This window comes from Siphateles boraxobius, unplaced genomic scaffold (genome assembly GCF_051911475.1).
Source record: "Siphateles boraxobius isolate OS27281-9 unplaced genomic scaffold, OSU_SipBor_1 86, whole genome shotgun sequence".
NCBI lineage: Eukaryota > Metazoa > Chordata > Actinopteri > Cypriniformes > Leuciscidae > Siphateles > Siphateles boraxobius.
The window spans coordinates 9,203,425-9,230,000 of NW_027509215.1; the positions used below are offsets into that span (position 1 = coordinate 9,203,425).

At 33.9% G+C, this 26,576-nt stretch overlaps 1 protein-coding gene and 1 long non-coding RNA gene across 2 annotated transcripts in view; both read right to left on the reverse strand.

The window, feature by feature from the left end:
* Positions 1–26,576, reverse strand: part of LOC143731373 (uncharacterized) — a 315,959-nt gene that overhangs the window by 254,563 nt on the left and 34,820 nt on the right. The gene's annotated exons all lie outside the window — the stretch shown is intronic.
* cplx4c (complexin 4c) lies at positions 13,282–19,402 on the reverse strand. Its single transcript, XM_077222349.1, has 3 exons — positions 19,041–19,402; positions 14,517–14,604; positions 13,282–13,559 (listed from the first exon to the last, which is right to left on the reverse strand). Exons 1-3 carry the CDS (start codon positions 19,199–19,201, stop codon positions 13,335–13,337), a joined length of 474 nt encoding a protein of 157 aa, XP_077078464.1. The 5' UTR covers positions 19,202–19,402; the 3' UTR covers positions 13,282–13,334.

Consider the following 26,576-nt stretch of genomic DNA (forward strand, 5'->3'; position numbering starts at 1 on the left):
ATTGTTTTAAACGTGGCTTTCCCATGTTAACAGTTGCCTGTGTTGGTTCAGTATGGGAACGTCTTGGATGCAATGGCTTGTTTTAAGCCCGTTGGCCCGGTTAATACTCCTGAGACTGACTGGCACAGAGATCAACCCTGGTCTTAATGAGACTACTGAATCTTCTGGAGATTTTCCCCGGCTTTAATAAAATCTAAAGATCAGTTTAAGACGCCTTGGATGACCAATTAGGATCTCTAGAATGAAGGAAGGGATAATATGTCTATTTTCCCCTTTATAATATTAATATCTTCCTTTCATTCATTAATATTTTTGGATATTTTCAGCAGGCTGGGACTCTTCATGGTACAAAATGCCTTTATTTGTATTTGTATTGACTCTGAAGCTTTATTTGATTATATTATATGCAGTATGTGATTTTATTACAGATATAGCAGATAGGCGGTGACAAGAGCACAATATAAAACCACACCGATGATTATATTATGGTATAAGAATAACTAAATAATCTAGATTTGATCTGAAATGATGAACTTTATTCACAAGACCAATATTATCCATAAATTTCTGGTCGTCTCTTCTTTTTATGTTAACACTTTACAGTAAGGTTCAATTTGTTAACATTAGTTGACCTCATTAGTTATCATGAACTAACAATGTAAAATAATTCAAAAATATGTTTTAATTTTCTTAATTTCAACACTTATCAATACATTATTAAAATCAAAAGTTGTAAATATTATTGAATGGACTTGATATAACATGAACTAACAATGAACAGCTGTATTTCTATTAACTAACATTAACACAGATGAATTAATACTGCGACAAATTAATTACTCATTGTTAGTTAATATCTAATGCATTAACTAACGTTGACTAATGGGACCCTATTGTAAAGTCATTGTTACCATTTATATTTTTTCTCTTTCATGAATTGCATTGTATTTTTTTTTTTTTTCTGTTTAGATTATGCTGAAAATCCTATGATAGACTGGTTAATGGCAGGTTCAGGTGTGACAACTTGCCCCACTAATATTGGGCAATAACGGTTTAGATATTTAAAAGCTTTTTTTATCACACCAGATACTGACTAGTTTTTGGACATCATTTTTAGCCAGGCTGTCATACAAAGAAATTATGTACACATGCATAAACAAGAGAGAATCAACAAAATATTTTGCCAAATAATTTTCCCAGGTAAATACCTTAAACAAGTTTAGTGTTTTTTTCCTTCCCTCATATTAAAAAAAATTAAATATTAAATATTTTCCTCCTATTTAGTCATTAAAAAAATGAATATCCCCTCCGGACATCACTTTTGGCCACTACTGTACATTGAGATTGTGATTTGATCATGTGATTGCAGGTTTTGTGATGCGTGCAGGACGATCAGTGATAACACACATTGACAGCGTGCACTTAATGGACCCTGAGCCTGTTGTCAGTTTGACCTCAGCTTAAAAAACAGGAGGCAAGAGACGAAAATGGGTTATTTCCGTTTCAGTGCTCGAGTCTAAACAAAAAACAATCGGACTTCATGTGATTGTGTCTGTGAACAGTACAAATGTAGGGCCAAATCATTTTCCAGACGAGCCGATAACAGACTTTACACTGATCAACTCTAGGATTTTCGGACAAACCCCAGTAGGTCTCTCTCTTGTAGTGGGATTTTTCTTATAAAAGAGGCTTTTGGGCCATCTGGGCATCAGTGAAAGGCAACTAATGCCAAACTACACACACATAACTGGAAGTCACAGCATATCAAATTGATTCATTATTGTATTGTTTACCTTTTTACATTTGGCAGATGCTTTTATCCAAAGCAACTAACATTGCATTTAAGATACACAGTGTTATAATATCAGTTCAGCTCATGCATTCTTAAAATGCATTTTTAAATTGTACATTTAATCATTGTAGCTAATATTTACCAACTGAATTATGTTTGGTGGTCTTTCTTTTGCATAATGCATTTCTTCTCTTTTTTTTTTTTTGCATTGAACAAAGGCAATTCTGCATTTCTATCATGTTTTTCATTTACTTAATGTTTTGCATGTTGTTTTACAATAATTGAACTACATTTCACACAAGCAATGATCTGACCTGTGTAAATGAGGAACATCTGCGCATACAGGCGTCTAGGCGTGATGCGTGAGTCTGTTAAATTTACCCTGTAAACCTGAACTTTAACCTGAACCTGTTGCTTTCTTTTGCGAGTGATCTATATGTATCCTGTATTAACTGCATGTGAAAATGTGTAATTTCTTTCATGCATGTTACTTATCTATAGTTCAGATGTTTTCAATATCTTTAGTCTTTATTTGCACAATTATGCATTTGGGAGACGCTTTTATCCAAAGCCACTTACATTGCAGTGAAGATTTACATTTTATTAGTTCATGCATTCCCTGGGAATCAAACCCGCATGTGTTGTTGGGCTACTGTTTGAGACTACACAAGATAGAGAAATGTTTATTTCATTAAATATTGTACATGATAAAACCATACCAACCGTTGAAATTAGCATGAAAGATGATAAATTGGGTTGCAAACTGTCCGGTTTAATATAAAATCTCCCTTATTTGAAGTGACGAGAATTCTGTTTGATTTAACACATTTATGACAAAAAAAATGTGTTTTGTATATAATATAGAGATGCTACACGGCGGGGATAAAGGAAGATCTCAGGAGGGTAAGTCGTTCGTTTTTGCACTTTGGTTGTGTTATTCATCAGCATTTTTGTAAATGGTCATGGTGTAATTTAGACATTTTTCAGTCAGGATTTTGTCCATTTTATTGGTGCTAGTTTGCACTGAATCTATTGCTATTAATTAAATACCAAATACTTAAAACTGTGAGCCTGTTATTGAAGTCACAGCTTTCTTACTCTGTATATTTGTCTTGTTCTACAAATATATACACAAGTACGAATATCTAAACATTCTTGAATTAAGATACATTTACTGGAGAAGCAAAAATGACAAGATATTAAGTCTTGTTTTCTGAAACATTTATCAAAATGAAGTTTGTTTATGCTTAAAACATGAACAAATATCTGCCAATGGGGTCTGAAAAATAATCTTGTTTTCCCTTTGAATTGAGGTTATTTTTCTGACGGATATTTTGTTTTTGTAGGATAAATTAACTTAACTTTTACTTTTTTACAGAAAACAAAACTTAATACCATAAATAATTTTGCATCTCAAGTAAATGCATTTTGATTTAAGAATTTTTAGATATTTGAGAAAAGTGTGTGTGTGTGTGTGTGTGTGTGTGTGTGTGTGTGTGTGTGTGTGTGTGTGTGTGTGTGTGTGTGTGTGTGTGTGTGTGTGTGTGTGTGTGTGTGTGTGTGTGTGTGTGTGTGTGTGTGTGTGTGAGAGAGACCCTTTAGGACATTAAAATGTATGAATGGATTAATTTTACAACAGATTCAATTAAATCATGTCAGTGAACCAGAATTGAAGACTGCATCTCATATGCACTTCAACCAATATCTTGTTTTTTTTTAAATTCTTCAACAGTATAATGTTATACGCTCACTCTTTTCTCCAATATTGAATTATCTGCCAGCGTTAACATCGGAAATCGCAGTGGCAAATGCGATTGATAGTTGGCTTAGCTAACTAAGTGAAGAGGCTAATAATCATTTTATCACGTTAAAATATTAAGGCTGCCCTTCTTTGCTTGTTTCCTCATTATCCTAATTGAGAGCAAATTAGCTAAGAGGTGCAGTGTAGCTATCAAGCTCCTTAGTTTCATCAGAAGACAATTTAAGCCTCGCAGATCCTATTAGTGACAAAGCAGATAACGCTTGAAGGAGCTGTGTCAGCTTACCATACAGGACAGGGGAATGGAAAGATGAAAGAAAGAGAGAGAGAGAGAAAGAAAGAAAGAAAGAGATTGAGAGATAGATAGATAGATAGAAAGAAAGAAAGAAAGAAAGAGATTGAGAGATAGATAGATAGATAGATAGATAGATAGATAGATAGATAGATAGATAGATACTGTATCCCATAATGCAATATGCTCAACTTGACCTTCATTTTCAGTGTCATAAATAATTAGTTTCATTATAGTATAGTAAACTTTCATGAGTTGATGTTGACATTTGCACAAAATTGGATAAAAATGCAAAGCAAACATTTTGGTTTCCAAAATTACACCTGCACTGCAAAAAAAAAAAAAAATCTGCCTTTTTGTCTTGTTTTTCTAGCACAAATATCTATCTTTTCAATCTATTTATCCTTTCTTGGGGGAAAAATTATCAAAATGAAGTGAGTTTATGCTTAAAACAAGAACAAATATCTGCCAATGGGGTCTGAAAATTATCTTAATTCAAAGGGAAAACTTGATTATTTTTCGTAACCTGATTGGCGGATATTTGTTTGTGTTTTAACTCACTTAATTTTGATCAAATTTTCAGAAAACAAAACTCTTTTTGCTAATTTCTTAAGTAAATGTATCTTGATTTAAGAATGTTTCGATATTTGCACAGGAAAACATGACCAAAAAAACTGAGTAAGAATAATTTTTTGCAGTGTGGATGCAACTCGCTGATGTAACATACTTTTTGAAATGTTACATCATTTGTTACTTAAAATAAAATAGCAGTACCCAGTGTACAGTAAGTGTTTCAGTCCAAACATAGGCGATGTCTCAGTTTTACATAACCCCTGTAGATCTGCATCAGCATGACGAGTTTGTTTGCTTTTGTTGATCTGACACAAGGACAAGAATGAAAGCAGGTAAACTAATCCTGTTATGGCTGAAAATCAAATTAAACCAAGAGCCAACTCATGCCTTCAACCTTTCATGTATTTAAATTAAACGCGTGCTTTCGGTGATTCATTTTTTATTTTGTGTGGGTGTTTCCTGTCAAGTAGCTTTGTTAATGCCTGCCAAATGGATTTTGTGTGTAATTTTAGGTTGTTGATGACGTCAAATCCCAGTAAGACACTGACATGCTTTGGTGTTACAGTAGGATTAATCGCTTAGTCTTTATGTGCTAATTAACTCCGCCTACTCCATCCTCCATACACCCACTGCACTCCGAGATTACATCAGTTCGTTTCATCAATGAAAGTGACAGGGGGGTCACATTTTTAAATACAGTATTTCTTGTTGGATACATTTACTCATTTTAAGGTGCATTGTGTAATATTTCTGAGGATTTATTGACAGAAATGCAATATAAGATCCATAACTATGTTTTCAGTGGTGTATAAAGACCTTGCATAATGAACCGTTATGTTTTTAGTACCTTAGAATGATCATTTATATCTCCATAACCGCGGGCTCCTTCTGTGGATGTAGACATATTGTGTGGTCATGTTTCTAGCGTAGCCGACAGCGAACACACAGCGCTACAGAGCGCGTTTCCTCACTACCTTGAAAAAGACGTTTTCAGTGGTGTATAAATACCTTACTTAATTAACCGTTATATTTGTATTACCTTAGAATGGGCAGTTTCTGTCTACACACACCGCGGGTTCCCTTACATTAAAATGCGCCGACATGTTTCTACAGTGGCCCTAAACGGACAAACGCGTTTCGTTACTATGTTGCTCTTCGTGCAAGGAAGCAAGCTTAGTTCAGGGAATAAAAAACTGATATTGATGAACAAGTAACAATAGTATTCGCAATAACATATAGTTTTACTGAATAATTAAGTAAACATAATTTCTTAATTTATCCTTGTAAAGAAACCTCATTGCTGAACTGCTACTCTCTGCTGTCTCAGACGATGACATATTTTCCTGTCGGGCACCGTAACTTTTGTTGGTTGCAATTCGTTGCCTCACCACTAGATGCCGCTAAAAATCACACACTGCACCTTTAACGAACGCTTTGAACGGGCTATATATGTAAGAATTTCCATGTATTACTCTTTTATTGCCAATGTGTGAACAACTTGTAATGAAACTTTTAGCTCTCTAGCGGTTAAAGGAGTAGTTCACTTTAAAATGAAAATTAGCCCATGATTTACTCGCCCTCAAGCCATCCTAGGTGTATATGACTTTCTTCTTTCAGACGAATACAATCGGAGTTATATTAATAACCACCCTGACGCTTCCGAGCTTTATAATGGCAGTGAATTGCAACCATCAGTTTGAAGATTATAAAAGTGCATCTATCCATCATAAAAGTTCTCCACACGGCTCAGAGGGGTTTATAAAAGCCTTCTGAAGCAAAACGATGAGTTTGTGTAAGAAAAATATCCATATTTAACACATTATAAAGTAAAATTCTAGCTAAACACAGCAGAACTGCATGTGTCTTGCGGAAGAACATTGTAGCCAGAGACAAAAACACAGTTTTGAAAACGGATTCATGATGTATACTCGCTTATTATATAAATTTTGTACATTTTGAACACGAGACATTCCCTGACTTCTGAAAGCCTGTAGAGTGACGCCGAATTCGGAACAGCATACTAGCATAATAATATTACAATTTCTTCCATAAAAAGATATAATAAAAGTAGTAAGAGTATTTACAAGTATGCGGTTCCGAAATCAGCATGATTTTTTTTGTGTGAATTTTTGCCGGGAAAATCAAAAGGATGTGACGGTTACGCGCAATGACAATGTGTCATGTAAAGAAAATGTATTAATTCAATCTGTATTCTTACATAGCCAGAACTATACTACTAGTACAGTTCTGGCTATGTTAGACTAAGATTATACTAGAGTCTAGTATAGGCTAATCAACTATCATAACAGTGTAATTTGAATTACCTCATCTGTCGACATGATGTCAGTGAATCGCAGAGCGATTTTTGTCATTTTTCTTGTGTGTTTCTTTTGTTATTGAGAGGCACATATTATATATTCACCTAAACGTCACTCAGTAATGTCAACGGCGTCCGGATGTTCGATTATCGCTGCAAAGGTATTTCAACTTCTTTTTACTTCTAAGCAAAGAACGAAAAATAACTTTGCCGTTAGTAGCCTATATCGGGCCATTAAATCATGTTCTTGTACGTTATATGTGCACGAGTGTGAGCACGAGCATTATACACTCTCAGAAAAAAAGGTACAAAAGCTGTCATTGTGGTGGTACTTTTTCAAAAGGTACACCTTTGTACCTAAAGAGTGCATATTAGTCCCCCAAAGGTACATATTGGTACCAAAAGTGTACATATTAGTACCTAAATGGTACATATTAGAACCCTTTTGAAGGGTACTGTCCCAACAGCTTTTGTACCTTTTTTTTCTTAGAGTGTGTAGCGGTCATCGGATGCCCATTTTCCACAAGTTGGTATGATTCTTTAAGGTGTTCATATAAAGTTTGTAACATACTTTGGTTAAAATTCCTCAATGGTTGTGTAAAACAACACCCTTTTTACCTCCTCAAAAACAGCTTTGTTCACAGTGACCCATTTCGGTGCATGTCTCTTTAAATGATAATGAGCAACTGCTCACCCCACCCCTCTCTTCCATGGGGGGTGTTGAATGGCTGAGGGCAGAAATATGCTAATACGGAAAATATGCTAATACGAAGAAAATCCAAACGGCTTGATTATTGAGATTGTTTATACTTAAGGATTAAAAAGAAGTTAATGGGTTGTTTTCATTGTATGGTTGTTGTGTCCACACACTGCAAAGACACATTTATATGCAAACACCATATAAAAGTGAATTTTGCATCCGATGACCCCTTTAAGTTTCTGCAATTCACTTAACGTCCAGCAGTGTCGCTAATAACAAGAGTTTCTGAATTCTACTCCTTTGGCTCCTTTTTATCCAAAGCAAATAATCTGGTACATTCGCAAATGTATCTCATTGTAGAAGTAAATGAGACAGAAATAAACAAGGCGAAAAAACATGGTAATACCTTATTCTTCTTGTTCAAAGATTCTTTTTTGCTGAAGCCTTTCTTTCGATGGTTAATGAGCTTCTCACATGAATGATTTGGAGCAGCTTGTAGCTATATTTGATACAAAAACAAGTCTTTATCTGTAGAAGCACACGGCTAAGTAACTATCTCTTGTCTATTCACAGAACTGATGCTTTATCTATAGGAAGTTTATAAAGCAATGCTAAGCAATCCAGTGTCTATAGTTAACTATTCGTAGGCTGTGTTGTGATTTCAGAAACTGGGATAGAACAGATAATCTACTGTCCGATGTGTAGAAGAGACTCATGTTCATCATGCTAACACTTGAGGATGAAGAAAAGGTCAAGGTATTCCTGAAGTGAACCCTGCAGTGCTCTTTTAATGTTCAGCTATCTCGTTATCTGTTTTAAACGAGTACTGGATTGATTTTAATGGGAAGTTCTACACTATTAGGCCTACTAATTCTGTCATCATTTACTCAGCCTCAAAATGTTATGATTTTAGCTCCAAAAACGATTAAAAAAGCACCATAAGTGTTCATGCGACTTGTGCACTACACGTTTCACGTTTGAATCCAGTGTAAATGATGACAGAAGTTTCATTTATATGCGAACCATTCCTTTAAATTACATTTCAATAGTTTTTAAAAGTTTTTATAGTTGCAGTCATAAGTTTAAATATGTACACCTTGCAGAATCTGCAAATTGCATGTTGTTTTTATTTAGTACTGCCTTGTGGACATCTGTTATGTGAAACAGATCTCCACAAGACAATATAACTGAATTTACACAAAGTTTACATGTGCTTGATTCTTAAAGAAGAACTATTATGCCCTTTTATAAAGTCTCGATGTTGTTTTCGGCTCTACTAGAACAGGTTTTCCTGCTTGAATGTTGATTATTTTCCTCATATTCTCCATTGTTGCAGCTCCTCTCTTCCCAGTCTGTCAGTAACGCTCCGTTTAGTTCCTGCTCCTTTAAAACCCTCTGGGGTCCTTAATTTCAGGGTCACACTCAGGGTCTTCGGGACCAAATGGTCCTCAAGGGTTTGATTCATATTTATTAAAAGAAAATCATATTTATTTATTTTTACTTGTTTTTTATAATATTTTTTCTTTTCTTTTTTGGTGTTTTGAGATAATTTAAGATTTATAATTAATATTTATGCAATAAATGTGACCCATTTTCCCCCCATTTTCCCCCCACTGTATATAATAGAAAATAAAAAAATAAAAATTTATTTTTTTTAAAGCTGTATTTCATTTTAGAGTCAAGCCTAGACCTCATAAAAGCAATTTTTGAAATTAGATGGATGCCATCTGGTGGACAAACTGAGCATTTTAAAAATGCAAAACCCATATGTAATCTGAATTTATTCGTTTGTTTATGTATGAAAGTGTGTTTGTGTGTGTGTGTGTGTGGATGTGTCTGTTTTGCACTCTTGATGTTTTATAGATTCACCCCTTCGCTGTTGTGTGCTTTTTTTCTGGATCGTGGCTGATTTGTAGATTGTACGCACAAAAAAACTCTGTATTGTCACATTTTTGCCAATTTCCCATTCATTTCCTATGGCGGGACCATTTGGTCCCGAAGGCCCTGAGTGTGACCATTTTTTTTACAACCACTTAGATTATTCAAATCCTGTCCCCAATTTTTTGGGGTGTTCATATACCAAGTACCAACAAAGTCACCAAATTTCGGACCATTCCGATGAAGCTATGATTTTACACATTTTTTTATTTAAATTCTTCGGGACCATTTGGTCCGAAGAACCTTAAAAGTTATGGTTAGATTTACATGGTCATCTTCACACATGTGAGACAAACAAGGATTGATGAACTCAAATGCAACAAATCTGTAATCAGAAGCTTAGAGATAATATTTATAGTACTGTTAATCTTAATCTTGTAAATGTAGTAATACTTTACAATATCATTAATTAATGCATTAGTTAACATGAGCAATATATTCTTACAGCATTTATTAACCTTTGTTAATGTTACTTAAAATGTTCATGTTAGTTCACAGTACATTAACTAATGTAAACAGATACAACTTTTGTTAATCATGTTAATTATTGTAGTTAACTTTAAAACATGAAACCTTATTGTAAAATGTTACCCAAGATGCAACACTCACTTGGTCTAATTTTTTATGGAAAGATGGCAAATGCTTTATTTTAAATTCATGTGTACAATAACATAATACAATAAAGCATATTAAATTAAACTGACTAGAAGCATAAAGAAACAAACAATAGATAAAACATATCATATATATTTATTTTTAAAAAAAATTAAAAAATTTCCAAACAAATTACGGACTTCAGCCGATCAATATATTAAGAGGAAACTGTTGTGTAAATACTGCGAGATAGAAATAAGAAATTTTTGCTGAAACAATTTGAAATGTTCCAAAATGAAAATTAAGCTCATTCTTATGCATCGTCTCTTTTTTGTAATGTGGAAACATCATATTGGCCTATTATTTATATAAAGTATAACATGTTCACTGATTTTAATGTTTAATTCAGATGAAGAAACGTTATTTTAATATACCTAATAATTAATCATGAGCTTATTTTTCCACAGCTTTGTAATGCTCGACATGGTTCATCCAGGTAGGACATGATCCTTCAACCAATCAGATTTTAGTATTCAGCATGATTGAGTTTGAACAACATTCATATTTGTTACTTTGTTTGGACTGTTTGTTTGCCTGTAATGAAGAAGGATGTTAATCCAGGAATTTGTCCTATTTGGCTGAAGAATTTTGTGTGCCTTGTAACTTCTGTGGCCTATTGCACTGTTATCCTCTTAAAGGACAATTCTGGCCAAAAATCAACCTACGGGCTGAATAACACGTGTACCGAGTCGACCGTTCTCTGGGATGCGTTTTCATGATAATCGAATGCACCCAGTTTTAAAGGAGCCGTATGTAAGATTGTGGCCAAAACTGGTACTGCAATCACTTTCAAATTACTGTAGAGCGGTGTATCCCGTCCCCCTCCTCACTGACTCGAGGTTGCCAGATAGGCTGCCACAAGAAGCTTCCAATGGCAAGTGACGAGTCCTACACAGTACGTTTTTTTTTCTGTTAATTATGTTTATGCTTCAAATGAGAGATGTTTTGCAAAGTAATTATATATCGCAAAAGTTTACTAATGGTGATTAGCCAAATATAATCGTAAAGATGATCTTTATAATCGTAAAGATGTGGATTCATAACGAGGTTTCTTTTAAGGGTGCTCCGATAGATCGGTCGGCGATCATAACCGGCCGATAATTGCTTTGGGATGTGTGATCGGCGGTCTCTATAAAGGCCGATCAAGAAAAGCCGATCAGATGACGCAAAACTCGCGAGACAATTTTTTATGCCCTGGTAAAAATGCATTCACCGGTCCGGCAATTCTACAAGGTGTGTGAAAAAGACAATTCATTAGCAATCAATCTGTAATGTGTGTACCATGCCGCTGCCCGCTTGTCAAACTGTGCAGCCTCTCCGTTCAACCCGTAAATAAATCCATCTTGTCTAGCGGTAGATCCTTTGCCAAGCGTGTCAGAGGTTGCCTGTCCTAATCCGCACTCAAATAGTTTTTTTCTCTCATCCAAACTGAGTATATTCATCAGTGGTTACAGTATATCAAGCAGGGACACGTTTTTGAGCATTTTATTTTGTGATTTCACTGGAATGAATAGAGAGTCTCCACAATGGCGATAGATTGAAGCGCGCTTCCGAGTGAAGACCGCGCACGAGCCACAGAGAACGTTGTATCCATGCAACTGATCGCCGCGGCAACGAGCGCTCAGCTTGAGTTAAAAACAACAATACAAAAGAATTTTGCAAAGGGTTCTTGCAACAAAAAAAAAATACCAAAATATTGATGCTTAAGAAGTATTTTTATTTGTATTTTCTTTTTTTGCTGTGCACTTAACTAACTGTGGTCCTATTAAGTGTATTATAAAAACTGATGGCTGACTGACTCAAAACATTATTTTGGCTATAGCCTTTTTTGTTGCAGTTTTTAGTTTAAAGTAGTCTAAAGCTAAATTTAAAGACTCATATGTGTTATCTTTTTATCTTTTTTTATTTTATATTCTACAGGAAAGTTGTATTTGTCAAGCCCTAAGCTGTTCCCATTAACCAAGCACAGGCTGCTATTGCTAAGTTAATATGCTGGACATGTTGCTTGCAAATAAATACACAGGTGTCAATTCATGATACGTTGTCTTCTCTTAATTGTAATACTTAATGTACATTGATGTTAAATATAGTTTAATAAATAATGCTACATGATAAATAGAAGGCTTCAAATAGACCCTGTAATCGGTTATCGGTATCGGGTGATACAGCTTCCAGTAATCGGGGATCGGTGATCGGCCCCCAAAATCCTGATTGGAGCACCCCTAGTTTTTTTGGTTTCGCAACGTTAGAAATTTTTTTAATCCGATTCCGACACGTTTGTAGCTGCAACTGTTGTAACTAGAGCAGAGCTGGCAACCCGGATGCCGCAACACTACTGACTTCGTGATTGGTAGATAGGTGGAGGGTGACGCATCAGACCAAAACACAGCATGACAACATCAACATCAGTTGAGGGCTGCAACTTCACTTTTTAAATGACAATATCCTGGCCGGACTACTGTTGTCAGTGATATAAGTATTTGAAATGAACATGATTTCTTAATGTCTAGTGACATATCAGGGCCATTTTATGATTAATTGAAATACATTTCTTACATACAGCTCCTTTAACTTTAGTTTTAGTTTAGCCACAGATTAGCTTATAACGCTAGTGTATGGGGCATTGAATAAGTAGAAATAAAAATTGCTAGTTAATACCACTAACAAGGCTCAAAATAGCCCCACACTAACACGCTAGCAAAATGAGGGTCTCTACCTGCAAACCGAAGCATTGAGAACTGTGTAAGTGTACAGACAGTTTAATAAGAAGATACTTTATAAAGACAGTTCACTTCGCGTATACAAGCAGGAGCGTCTTTGGAAAACAGTCTCGACCAGTCGAACCACGAACGCCGTGCTACGTAGGACCCTCATTATGCTAGCGTGTTAGTGTGGGGCTATTTTGAGCCTTGTTAGTGGTATTAACTAGCGGTTTTTATTTTTACTTATTCGATGCCCCATACACTAGCGTTATAAGCTAATCTGTGGTTAAACTAAAACTAACGTTAAAACTGGGTACATTCGATTATCATGAAAACACATCCCAGAGAACGGTCGACTCGGTACCCATGTGTTATTTAAACCTAGGTTAATTTTTGTCCTTTAAAGGGATAGTTCACTCGATTCAGTCCCGTTTGTGTTAATGGAAACCAGTATGACACAAAAGTTTTGAAAGTCATACAGGTTTTAAGGGTGTTTAAAGAAAAATTAATAACTTTTTTATCATTAATCATTAAATGAAGAAACAAAGTAGATTTTCTTCCACATCTTGTTGATGATGGGCGATTTATTGTGCGTTTAACCGAACAATCACATCACGACACATTTGTCTTCCGCGGCCTGTTTGACCTCGGTCATCGTGCTCTGAGCTTTAGCCTTGATCGAGTCAAAGTCCACGTCCATGTTCTGCAGTTTTCCCATGAAGGAATCGTTGATCTCTTCCTGCTCTTCCTCTTCGTCCACCATCTTTGCCAGTTCCTCGGGAATATCCAGATCGTCTCCGGCCATCTGGACCGTAGCGTCGTCTTGTGCGCTCTGTGGACAACAGTGTTGGGCAAGTTACTTATAAAGTTATTTATAACGCTGTTATTCCCATCACTGGAGGACAAACAGATGCAAGTGTGAAAAACACAACACTAATACGTGTTTTTAACCCTGTAGTAAGAAAAATATAATTATTTGGAATTTGTGTGTGTGTGTTGTATCATATGTGTTGTATCATATTAGATGCATCAGGCTTTTACGGCTCATATAGTGAGAATATAGAGGAAAAACACCTCAATTTTATTCCGAGGCAAAAATATGCAATTTTATGCAGATGCGTATTCTTAAATGCCCCAAACGTTTGATGAAATTCTGATAATAATATAAAACAATGAGATCATTATAACAGTATATCAGACTACTTGCATAAAATGCATATAAATGTCAGTCGTCACTCAATATCTGCCAATAATGTGTCTTAGTAAGATGATTTTTAAAATCTCAGTTTTAAAGCTCTGTAGTTTTAAAACATATAATGCAATGCAATACAATGATGATTGAGAGATGAATAAATAAACGTTCCTCAAAAGCCTGATGATCATATTTGAGACTCACATTTGAACATATTATATGGATAATCAAGTAAACCTAAGCTGATACACTCCAGTAAGTGTTCATCTTGTGTTTACTTGATAAAAATGAGTGCAGATTTCACAGCAGGAAGACATAATAATAAATTATAATAAAAGGCCTTTTGTTTGCAAAAAAAAGTCTAAACTCAATCAGACTGTAGTGTACGAGTTGTTTATCAGCAAAGTTTTGATCATTTAAAGGCCTGTGTATCAAATATGCAGTTTGTATTTTATAAATGTTTCCGTATATAAACAAATTCCACCCCAAAAACAGATGAAATGTGATCTGCACGTGTTGTTTGTGAGATTAACCCAGCATATGTTATTATTAATGAAAATATCTCAAAGCCAACTGATAAAACGTGTGCTCTGTTACCATTGGTAGTCTGTATTTGTCACGCAGATGCACTCGTAAGTTTGCTCTCTCGGCTTTTTTTGTAGCAAATTCCTGATCCCTGGCGATCCTGTCAACAAAACATGCATTATTTATCTGTTTTACAACAGCTTTAGCTCATGTTAGACCACAGCTAACCGGCTCTGGTTAACAATGTGAGATAATGTACTTAACACTTCCAGCACGGTAAAAAATAATCCTGTAAAAAAACGGCAAAATACTGGCAGCTGTGGTTGCCAGCATTATACCGTAAAAATATGGTGTGTTACTGTTTTTAAAATTAACAGCTAAATACCGTTTATCAGCTTACAGTATATAACTGTAATTTAACAGCATATTTAAATTATTTTATTTATAATTAAATATTATAAATTAGCTGTTAATTTTAAAAACAGTAACACACCATATTTTTACGGTATAATGCTGTCAACCACAGCTGCCAGTAGTTTACCGTTTTTTTACAGGATTATTTTTTACTCTGTGGATTTTCTGAGGTCTTCAGCATTACAAAAAAATAAATACAAATACAAATCAGCTTGATACTTTAGAAACCGCATTGTGAGGTTTTACTACTTGCTTTAGTTTCTTAGTACTTTTATCCGTCAGTAATTCTGTTCAGAATTAGGACACGTATGAGTTTCTGTATTCTGCTCTATTAAATATAAATGAATCTGGAATGAATCTTGCAAGATAGAAATAAGAAATATTACTTTGCATCGCATTTTTGCATTAGTTTCATGAAAATGAAGCACATTCTTATTCAACTTCTCATTACTGTACTGTGAAAATAAAATAATGATATATTATTTAAATTGTAAAGTATTTATAGGCTAAATTAATGTAGGATTTGTTGCAGAAAGAGAAAAAAAGTATTACAATTATGAAAATCTAATGGCAATTAAATTGATTAAATTAAAAACAATATTACCGTATAATTATGAGAATCGGCAATCATTTAATAAAAAACATAAAAAATTAAAGCATATATATACATATTAATGAGAATTTATTTAAAAAAACATCAAAAGTAAAGCATCCATATATGCATTATATTAATGAGGATTTATATTGATTAAATAAATATTACTGTACAATTTTTCTATTAAAAATATAATTTATAGTACCATTATAAGAATTAAATGGCAGTCATTTCATTAAAAATCTTTCAAATTAAAACTTTGTTACGCATACTATTAATGAGAATTTATGTTGATTAAATAAAGCAATTATTACAGTATATATTTATGAGAATATAATGGCAGTCATTTAATAATAAAAAACATCAAAAATAAAGCATCCATATATGGATTATATTAATGAGAATTTCTATTGATTAAATAAATAAATAAATATTACAGTACAATTATGATTATCAATCATAATGGCAATCATTAAAAAATATATCAAAAGTACTTGAGGGAATTTGAAATAGCAATAAAAAAATATATAAATGGTGCAAAAGTAAGCCTAATAGTCCTTATTTAAACATTTAATTTTATTTAGTTAAAATAAAGATATGACCTAGACGTGTTTTTGTGAGACTCACCCCATCTGAACTGACACGATTAGCCTAATTTACACTGGCAGAAATCGAGCTATTATTTACATGCTGTTTTACATGAAACCAATCAATCTGAGCGTCTTCCTGACTCTCTCAATCGTATCACTCTGACCCACAGAGATTAGCCATCGTTCATACGTATATATACAGACTGTTCCTTACAGAAATAATAGCCCAGTTACCAGCAGGATGGAGACTAAGAAGGTTAAAGGGGTTTAGGGGCTCTATAAAGAGTCAAGCAAGGTAAACACTGTAATACTTGCTATCGCCAAACCCACTCGAGCTATTAAACAACACACAGGATAGCAGATGTTTTGTCAGAAGCATCTTTTTCTAAATCTGTGGTGATTTTCTGCTGGACAGGACCTTTAATGGTTGTGTTTGGATCTCATTTGGCCTCTCGTGACCCAGTTCTGCACTTAATGCATCAGGAGTTATATAAAGAGATAAGGTATAGTGAGTGCAACATTACGCCTGTCTTTTTTCCGTGACGTCACAGTTTCTCTTTTCACTGCTGATCTTCTGATATCCGGCTGAAGTTTATTTTTCATCATTGAATAAATGACACGTCCGATCACATCCTCATACACACTACCGTTCAAAAGTTTGGTTGTTTGTTTTTTATTAAAAGAAATTAATACTTTTTTTCAGAAAGGACGCATTAAATTGATCAAAAGTTACAGTAAAGACATTTATAATCATGCAAAATGTTTCTTTTTTAATTAAATGCTTTTCTCTTAAACTTTCAAAGAATCCTGAAAAAAAAATGAATCACGGTTTGCACAAAAATATGAAGCAGCAAAACTGTTTTCAACTGTGATAATAATCATAAATTTTTTTTGAGCATCAAATCATCATATTATAGTGATTTCTGCAGGATCATGTGACACTGACTGGAGTAATGATGCTGAAAATTCAGCTTTGATCACAGGAATAAATTACACTTCATTATATATTCACATAGAGAACACCTGTTTTACATTGAAATAATATTTCACAATATCACTGGATTTGTTTTGTATTTTTAATCAAATAAATGCAGCCTTAGTGAGCAGAAGAGACTTCTTTTAAAAGCATTAAAAATCTTACCGACCCCAAACTTTTGAACGGTAGTGTATATCTGTGACCTCAGTGACCTCAGGTCAGCGATGACGGCTGTAACGGACTGATCCCACTTTTGGCCGGCGGGCCGCAGGAAATGGGAATTAGGATAAGACAATAATTACAGACTAAGACGATTTCATTATGTTTATAAAGATCACTGTTTGTTGAGCGATACTGAAACTATTATTTTAACATTATATAGTAACTATTTGGAAGCAATAAATAATATCATATATTAATATACATCCTATTATTAATACTATTATTTATTGTTTCTAAAAAGTTACTATAATAAATGTTTTCTCATCAAAATACCTCCGTAGATAATTATTAAGTTTCCATTCAATAAAATTTTTTAATTGTTATTTAAAAAATAAAATAAATAAAAATTAACATTTTATCACGATTATTTAAAATACGATTTTGTAAATATATCATATTATAAATGCATAAATACACGCACACACACACGTACGTATATATGCGTGTGTGTATATATATTTATACACACGCATACAGTATATACGTGCATGTGTGTGCGTGTATTTATGCATTTATAATATGATATATTTACAAAATTGTATTTTAAATAATCGTGATTAATCGATTTGACAGCATCTTGATGATCACTCAAATGAACATTCAAAAATATATTGAGTTTTTTTTTTCTCACTGGTTCAGTAGAGACATTCTCGAGGTCCGATTCTGTAATCACACATTATTTTTTCAACTGTCATCAAGAGTATAAAAAAGTATTTAACATAAACTTTTAATTGTTTTTATTGACTGTGATTTTTTGTGCACAGGGTTTTTGCTCGCAAAGATCAGAAACCCTGTGCAACACAAAAAAACACAGTCAATCAAAACAATAAAAAGTTTATGCTTAAAGGTTTTTTTAAATCAATACATCATCATCATCTATCCTTCTTCCAAAACCTGTTTTTATCTTACCCTGATTCACTTCGCTAAGCCTATTTTAAGTTTATATTTTAGACCCGTCTGGATGGTTTTCGATGGAAATTGCGTGCGTGACTCGGCATATCCGTAAATAGAGTAAAGATGCTCCGGCTGCTTTGACGTGTGTGTGTGTGTGTGTGTGTGTGTGTGTGTGTGTGTGTGTGTGTGTGTGTGTGTGTGTGTGTGTGTGTGTGTGTGTGTGTGTGTGTGTGTGTGTGTGTGTGTGTGTGTGTCAGACATTACTCAACAGTGTTTTTATTACTCAACAGGAGAGGAAGGTGTTTTATTGAACAGATAAAGTGTCATATGTATCTCTCTGTAAAGCATTATATATTGTGAAGATCATTTCATTATGGTTGTTGTAACGCTGTGCTGTAGTTTGTTGAAGGAAGTAGCGTGTCTATTAATGGGTAAAGCTACAGTAACATCTTCATTTAAAGATCCTTTCCATCTAAACTGGTTACATCTCTTAAACCTGTAGTGAATGTTTTACGAGGAAGATTATCATATTCATCCGCAGCACAACCAAAACAATGTTCTTCCACAAAATACATGCAGTTTTGCTTTTAACCACTAGAGGGCCAATAATTACATAACGTACAGTAATGTGGAAAAGGACTGTGCACCAATTGGATTCATTGTAAGCGACCAAAATAGAAACCAAGCAACAACTAACAGTTCTTTGATTAGGACATTGTGTGGTCAAGGTTGAAACCTAAATTAGTTGTCGCAGTTTATCGACCATTTAAATGGATCAGAAACTGTTTGTCACAAATCTTCTTTGTGTCTTATCTCTCTCCATCTGTCTGTAGTTTCAGCCTGAGACCCGTCAAAATCACAACTAATGCATGATGCACGTCTCATGAATGTAACGTTGTACTCACTTCTCGTCGATGAGCTGTTTCTGATACTCCTCAAACTCTTCCCGGCTCATTCCTTTCGACGCCGCCGTCTCCTTCCCGTCTGCTTTCACTTCTGCTTCGTCGCTTCCTCCGGTCATGTTCTTCAGTTTGTCCCCCAACATCTGCTGCAGGAGGAAGGCCATGTTCTCGGGTTTTAGGCCTGAAGAGTAGAGTAACTTTCCAGTATTGACTAATTTGTGGTGTCAGTTCATGTATTTGACCCACGGCTAACCTGGAATGCCGGCGCTGAAGCTTGTTTTTTGGAGCTACAATAACAATATGAAGACTATGAGGTGCAGTTTCAGATTTGGCACCTGTTGTTGAGATGAAGATGAAGATGAGGAGGGTGAGGGTGTGATGAAAACGGCTCAAGGGCTTATCTTATTATAAAACCCCATGGAAACCTGTGTTGGCCTCACCTTGGGCCAAGGACGTCGATTGATACTCTTACAACAGCACAGATAACACTGGTGATCTGAAATCTGCTTTTAATTAATATATATGTATATATATATGGTGTAAAAAACAAAGATTCGTATTACAAGAAAATACCATTTCACTTACTTTCCTTTTTTTTGTAATGAATTTACTAGTGATTTCTGAGTGAAGTTTGTTTCAAAGTAAATCCTCCACCAATTTATTTTTTCAGTGATTAGTTTTCCTTTATTTTTTTTAATCGGAAAATATGTACAGTATCATCCAAAAGTCTTGTGACACTAGTGAAAAATGCCTTTGTATTCCACAATCTTTTATTGCAAATACTGTGAAAAGTTGAAACATGAACTGGGATCAGTGTTGTGATTGTTACTTAAACTATTCAAAATAATTTTAGTTAATTGAAATAAAATATAGAAAGTAGATTTATATTATGTATTAATAGAACTATATTATGATATAGTTAATTATTTTTACAATTATATATTTTTTTTACAAATATAAAAAATAATTTTCATTAATTTCAATAAATCTGAAAAAATAGATAAAAATGTTGGCCTATTATTATTTAGTTAATTACTTTTACAGTTATAAAATTGTTGCTAACTAAAAACGATTTAAAAAACTGTTTTGGCTAATTGCAATTCATCTGAAATAAAGTAAAATATAAATATTAGATGAAAAATAATTATTATATAGTTTTTATTTTTACAATTATAAAATTGTTGCTGACTAAAAATAAAACTATACAAAAAATTCAGTTACAAAAAAGCTGAAATAAATAGATGAAAAACTTAATCTTAAAAACAGAGTTAATTAGTTAAATTAGACATGCTGCTTTGGCAACTAACTGAATTAAAGTAAGTTGAAGTCAAATTTCTAATTGAAAATAATGTAAATTTAAGCTAAATAGAAATATTGAAAAAATATTTACAAAAACAACAAATAAAAAAAGCAAAGCAATGCTGAAAAAAGCTATTTATATAAATAAATAATGTGATAGCTATGTAATATAAATACTGACATGAAATTGTGAATGGTAATTGTGAGTCAAGCATGATTTGAGATCCAGAGAGCGGATAAAGACCACAGGTCACATCACTGACACTCATTTACATACATTTAATTAGTGCACATAAATGTCTTTGCACCATAACTTTTCTGTGTCTTTCAAAATTCTTCAACTTTGTTTATTTCCAGGTTTAAAACAAGCCCAGCTTTTCGTTGTGGTCCAGGTGAGATCTTTATAATCTCACATGTTCAGATTAAGACCCCCGTCTGTTCGCCTGCTCTTAAATTAGACTCTCCTGAGCTAAGAGCAATATGGTGTTTCTAATCTACATTCTCCGTTCATTCATTTATTTAGTAGGATTTCGTATTTGTGGGCATGCAGTTTTTTAAAGGTGCAAAAAATTAAGTGCACAAAATTAAACTTAATTTAAAATTAGTCAAAGTTCCGTTTTATTTCAAAGTCCACATGAAATCAAATTTGTAATGTTTTGGCTTTTAGTATGAATATGAATATGTTAGCAGTATTAAAGCGAGTGTGCTTCAAAACAATGACAAAATGCGTACTTAGAAGATAAAAGCTTTCAAATTTACAATCTCTCACTTTTGCCAATATGAATCAATGATATTGATGACATCACTCCGCACTTCAGCTTATCAGATTTTCTGTCCAATCAAATGCTCTCTAGAATCTGTAGCTCCGCCCCCTATATTATAAACAGACGCTGGAGCTGCGGCTGAAATCGGACATTTCTTCACACATTAACCATTTTCTACATGGTGAAAGTGCACTATATAGGGGATAGGGAACGCTTCAGACAGTGTAAATATGCTTTCCATTGGAGTGAATGAAGTCTGGTTTCACGTTAGTGTCACATGATCCGCCGCAGCTCCGATCATGTGATCGAGTCCTGCAGACCAGAAGATGTATCAGACCCATATGAATTCTGCACATAATTCTGTATTTTACAGTGATATGGAGATCAGGATGAAACTGCGGCTTTACTGAACTCAACAGTGATATAAAAGGGGAGGGGCTGTTTGATATGCCCCGCCCCTTCTTCCTCTTTCAGTGGAAATGACATCAACATATTAAATAATGCTGTGTGTTTCACGGCACTTCAGTAAAACCCTCTTTCTGTTGAGGAATAAATGAATAATGAGTGACAAATGCCTGTGAATAGAGTATTTCTACTGTCATTTCAGCCAATGAAAATGACTAGTGCACCTTATATGAATATTAGTTATTACTGAATGTACTAATCACATGACAATCACCTGGTAAAACGTGATTCAAAGGTGCGTCCCAATTCGTGTGCTATTCTTTGCCGTTTTGTAGTATGAATAGTGCGAGTCGTCGGTTCACACTGAAAATTCCAAATAGAATATATGTGCACTTTAAACACCCGGATGATTTGCTTAATTAACGGAAAAACGGAGTATGGAATGTTGGACACTTCATGCTCTCGACGGTACATTTGCTGTGCATTTTTTTCCAGGATTCTTTGATGAATAGAAAGTTCAAAAGAACAGCATTTTTCTGAAATAGAAAGCTTTTGTAACATTAAAGCAGAACTAAGTAACTTTTTTACCTTAACCGAACAGCTTTGGAGTCATTGTAATGTTTATATTACTGATTTCGTGTTGAATGGTGGTCGCCTCGCATCCCCCTGGTGCCTGTGAGCCGCAAAACCACCCTTGCAACTTTGGGCCGGCGGGCCGCCGGCCTCAGTGTTAGGAAGTATCGTGTGATATCAGGTCTCGCGAGGTAACGAATTGCTTTACGGCACTGCACGCGTACACGCCCCCATCCAGGATACGACTAGCTATAAGAACAACTATCGTCCCATGACAAAGCTGGCATATAAGAAGCAGAAAGCTAGAAAAGAATTGTCGGAGGAACAGAGAAAGAGGAAACGGCAGACTGACCGAGCGAGGAGTCAGACACGAGTAAACATCGGACCTGCGTTTACAGAATGGCGGGAAAAAAACGAAGAAAGCGCGGTCGGAAGAGTCTAGAAAAAGGTAACGAGAATCTGACAGCACGAGGAACCGGACAAGAGTCCCACTCGCTCAGTCTTTCACTGTTAAAGTTGATTCCTGCGATTATCATGAAAACAGTTGTCAATATCTCACATAATTATCAGGACGTAAATAAGCCTACATGTTGTAAATAGTGTAAATGAGCGCAATTTGCAAACTATTATGATAAATTGCAATAATCATGTCTAACAACATCATAACGGACATTAAGCGTGACAGTCACTCATTTCGGTCTTTTGTCACGGTCTCCCGCCACACATTGTATTTCTCACACTGAAAAACTATTTGTAATATATTTAATATGCCAAAACTCTGGCCGCGCCGCTCTCACTGAGGAACCGGCAGGAATCAAGCGCGTATCCTCTGGTGTTGTTCTTCGAGCTACACAATAGCCAATCAGAAAATAGCACTATTGTATCTGGGTAAGATTTAAGGCAACAACCAATGACAAAAATGTATTTGTCGCCTGGATGTCACTCTTGCCTGTCTTCAAAACTTGAGAGCCCTTCGAAATAATACGACGTACATGATACACTTCATTGGTGTCATCTGGCATTTAGGCTCAGGTAAGCCTAACGCGGTAAGCTACTTTATTATTATGAAGTGCAGAGGCCGTGAGTGCAGATACGCTCTGCGTGAGTGGTGTTTACGACAGTAACTTTAAATACAAGTACTCTACAGCGACTCTAGGGATCGCTGTTTGACAAAAACAGAAATCCTGCATAATGCCGCTTTAAACACTACCCTTTAAAAGTTTGGGTTTAGTATTTTTTTATGGGGAGAGAAATAAAATAAATCAATACTTTTATTCAGCAAGGACGCATTAAATTGATTAAAAGTGACAGTAAAGACATTTATAATGTTACAAAAGATTCTATTTCTAAAACATGAAATGCAACTGTTTGATGATAATAGGTTTTACACAACTTTTTGTGTAATAATAACTGTTATCAACATTGATAATATCAGAAATGTTTCTTGAGCATCAAATCATCATTTTATAGTGATTTCTGAAGGATCATGTGACACTGAAGACTGGAGTAATGATGCTGAAAATTCAGCTTTGATCACAGGAATAAATTACATTTTAAAATGTATTACAACAGAAACCAGTTAATTTAACAATAGTTCACAGTATCACTGTTTTTACAGTGTTTTTACCAAACGTTTGACGTGTACATTAGCACAGCCATTGAATGAGATAATGAAGATTTACTCTTTTTGTTTTTTAATAATTTTGTTAATTTATTTATTATTAATAAAGATGAATGATGCAGTATCCCATTTAAAATGTTTCAATATTAAACTTCTTTACTGTTTTAAATCGCATTCTTTTAACTGAACCTCATTTCACAGTGATTAGAGGAAAGTGAACTGGCATTTCTTTCCTCACTCTTCTCTATGTAAAGTGTGATCGCACATATAAAGTTGAATTATTTTCTTTTCTTTTTGTTAATCAGTCGAGAAGATCAAGTTGTTCCTGCTCTTCTTCCTCATGGAGGTTTATTTACAGTAAACTCCGGCTCCATCTGCTGGTGAGTTAGTGAAGTACAGCACTGAACTTAAAGCTCACCCAAAAAAACACTGTTTTTGTTTTTCAGAATAATAAATTTGATGTTCAGCTGTTATTGGCATTATCAGGACCCACAAATATATTGCATTATTATACATTATGTTCAACATTATATATAGTAAATTAATATACTGACACTAAAACTGTGAAAACTAGATTTTTTTCCTCACATAGTCATTTTTTTTTTGGGTGAATTATGCACAATACATATTGTCACTATCCACGATATATTGTTACACCCCTACTAATGCCCTTATGATGCATAAACTTATAAAATATTCTAAATTAATGTAAGATCAGATCCCTTCTGCCACATGTTGTTTTCTTCAGAATGATAAATATGATGTTCAGCTGTTGAGACTATGTGCAGAATTCATATGGGTCTGATACATCTTCTGGTCTGTAGGACTCGATCACATGATCGGAGCTGCGGCGGATCATGTGACACTAACGTGAAACCAGACTTCATTCACTCCAATGGAAAGCATATTTACACTGTCTGAAGCGTTCCCTATCCCCTATATAGTGCACTTTCACCATGTAGAAAATAGTAAATGTGTGAAGAAGTGACCGATTTCAGCCGCAGCTTCAGCATCTGTTTATAATATAGGGGCGGAGCTACAGATTCTAGAGAGCATTTGATTGGACAGAAAATCTGAGAAGCTGAAGTGCAGAGTGATGTCATAAAAATCATTGATTCAATGTAAGTTTGAAAGCTTATATCTTCTAAATACGCATTTTGCCATTGTTTTGAAGCACACTCGCTTATAGATAACAGTAATGCTAACATATTCATACTAAAAGCCAAAAAAATTCAAATTTGATTTCATGGGGACTTTGACTAATTTTAAATTAAGTTTAATTTTGTCACTTTATTTTTTGCACCTTTAAAAAACTGCATGCCCACAAATACGAAATCCTACTAAATAAATAAATGAACGGAGAAGGTTGTAGATTAGAAACACCTTATTGCTATTAGCTCAGGAGAGTCTAATTTATGTTGACAATATGTATTGTGTGTGGTTCACCCAAAATAAAAATGAATGTGAGAAAAAAAATCTAGTTTTCACAGTTTTAGTGTCAGTACATTAAACCACTATAATGCTGAATATAATGTATAATAATGCACTATATTTGTGGGTCCTGATGATGCCAAATGTCTTGTGTTACCAGTAAAAAGTGGCCTACATTATTTTAAATATATCTCATAAGTAATGCATATTTGTCTAAAATAATTGTGTATTTTCAGCTTCAGAATCATGAATATTGTTATTCTGGTGTCTCTATTGTCCTGCATTGGGTTTCCAGCACTAAGTCCGAGTCTATTCATTTACACACACAATGTAAAACCGAATTTAGCATTTTAATCATCAGTATATTTTTTGTTAACCTTTTATCATAAGTCTTGGAGTATCGCAATAATATCGTATCGTGATATGTTTTGAATCGTGACATGAGGGATCGTTACAGCTGCTTGTTTATAGTGTGCAATTATAATACATCTAACATTGAGATCTAATCCTTATAAACATTATGATTGCAAGAATCTCTGCATGCATTTTGTGAAGTATGAGAGGCTGAAACACAAAAGAAAGCACTCCGAGCTCGATTCCACATGGATGCCCGTCCTGGAAGGATTGAGTGGATGTTAATGGATGATGTGAGGTTACAGACAGTCTTTCTAAACTCACTCTCATCCATTATAAAGTCGTCTCCGGGATTGACTAAACCGTTTGAGGACGAGTTTATGATGTTTATGGATGTATACACCCGACAGATAGACAGAAGAGCTCGTCAAACCCTTACAAGCACTTTCTGTTCTGGGTGGATGTTGTTGTTTTGTAATGGACGTGTAAAGCCTGACCCCAAACCACTGCAATATTTTAGCTTCAATATTAATCATAATAATAAAAATAAATAATAATCATTATTATTGTAATATATTATTATTTTTATTATTAATCATTAGAATTTTTTATATTGCATTTTATTCGGAACATTATAATTATTAAATAAACTCTAATTATATTAACCATAATAATAAAGATAATAAATAATTATTATTATTGTAATATATGATTATTATTATTATTATTAATAATCATTTTTATTTTTATATTAAATTTTATTCGGAACAATGTAATTATTAAATAATTTCTAATAATAATAATTTTATTATTATAGTGTTTTTTTATAATTGTAATTATAATGATTATATTAATAATAATGTAATAATTATTATACTTTTAATAATTGTTATTGTGGTTATAATTATACATTTTATTATTATAACATTAGTCTTAATTATAATAATTATTATTATTAATAATAACATTAAATAAATATTGTAATTATATTATCATTATTAACAGTGTTATTTATATTTTTATAATATTTTAGTAAGTAATTATTATATTAATTTAATGTTAATAATTGTAATTATTATTTTAATATTTGCT

Coding starts and splice junctions, on each gene's coding strand:
- cplx4c (XM_077222349.1), bottom strand. CDS start 19,201: ATGGCCTTCCTCCTGCAGCAGATGTTGGGGGACAAACTGAAGAACATG. Junction 14,605..19,040: donor AAACAGCTCATCGACGAGAA/GTGAGTACAACG, acceptor TTTTGTTGACAG/GATCGCCAGGGATCAGGAAT. Junction 13,560..14,516: donor ACAAATACAGACTACCAATG/GTAACAGAGCAC, acceptor TGTTGTCCACAG/AGCGCACAAGACGACGCTAC.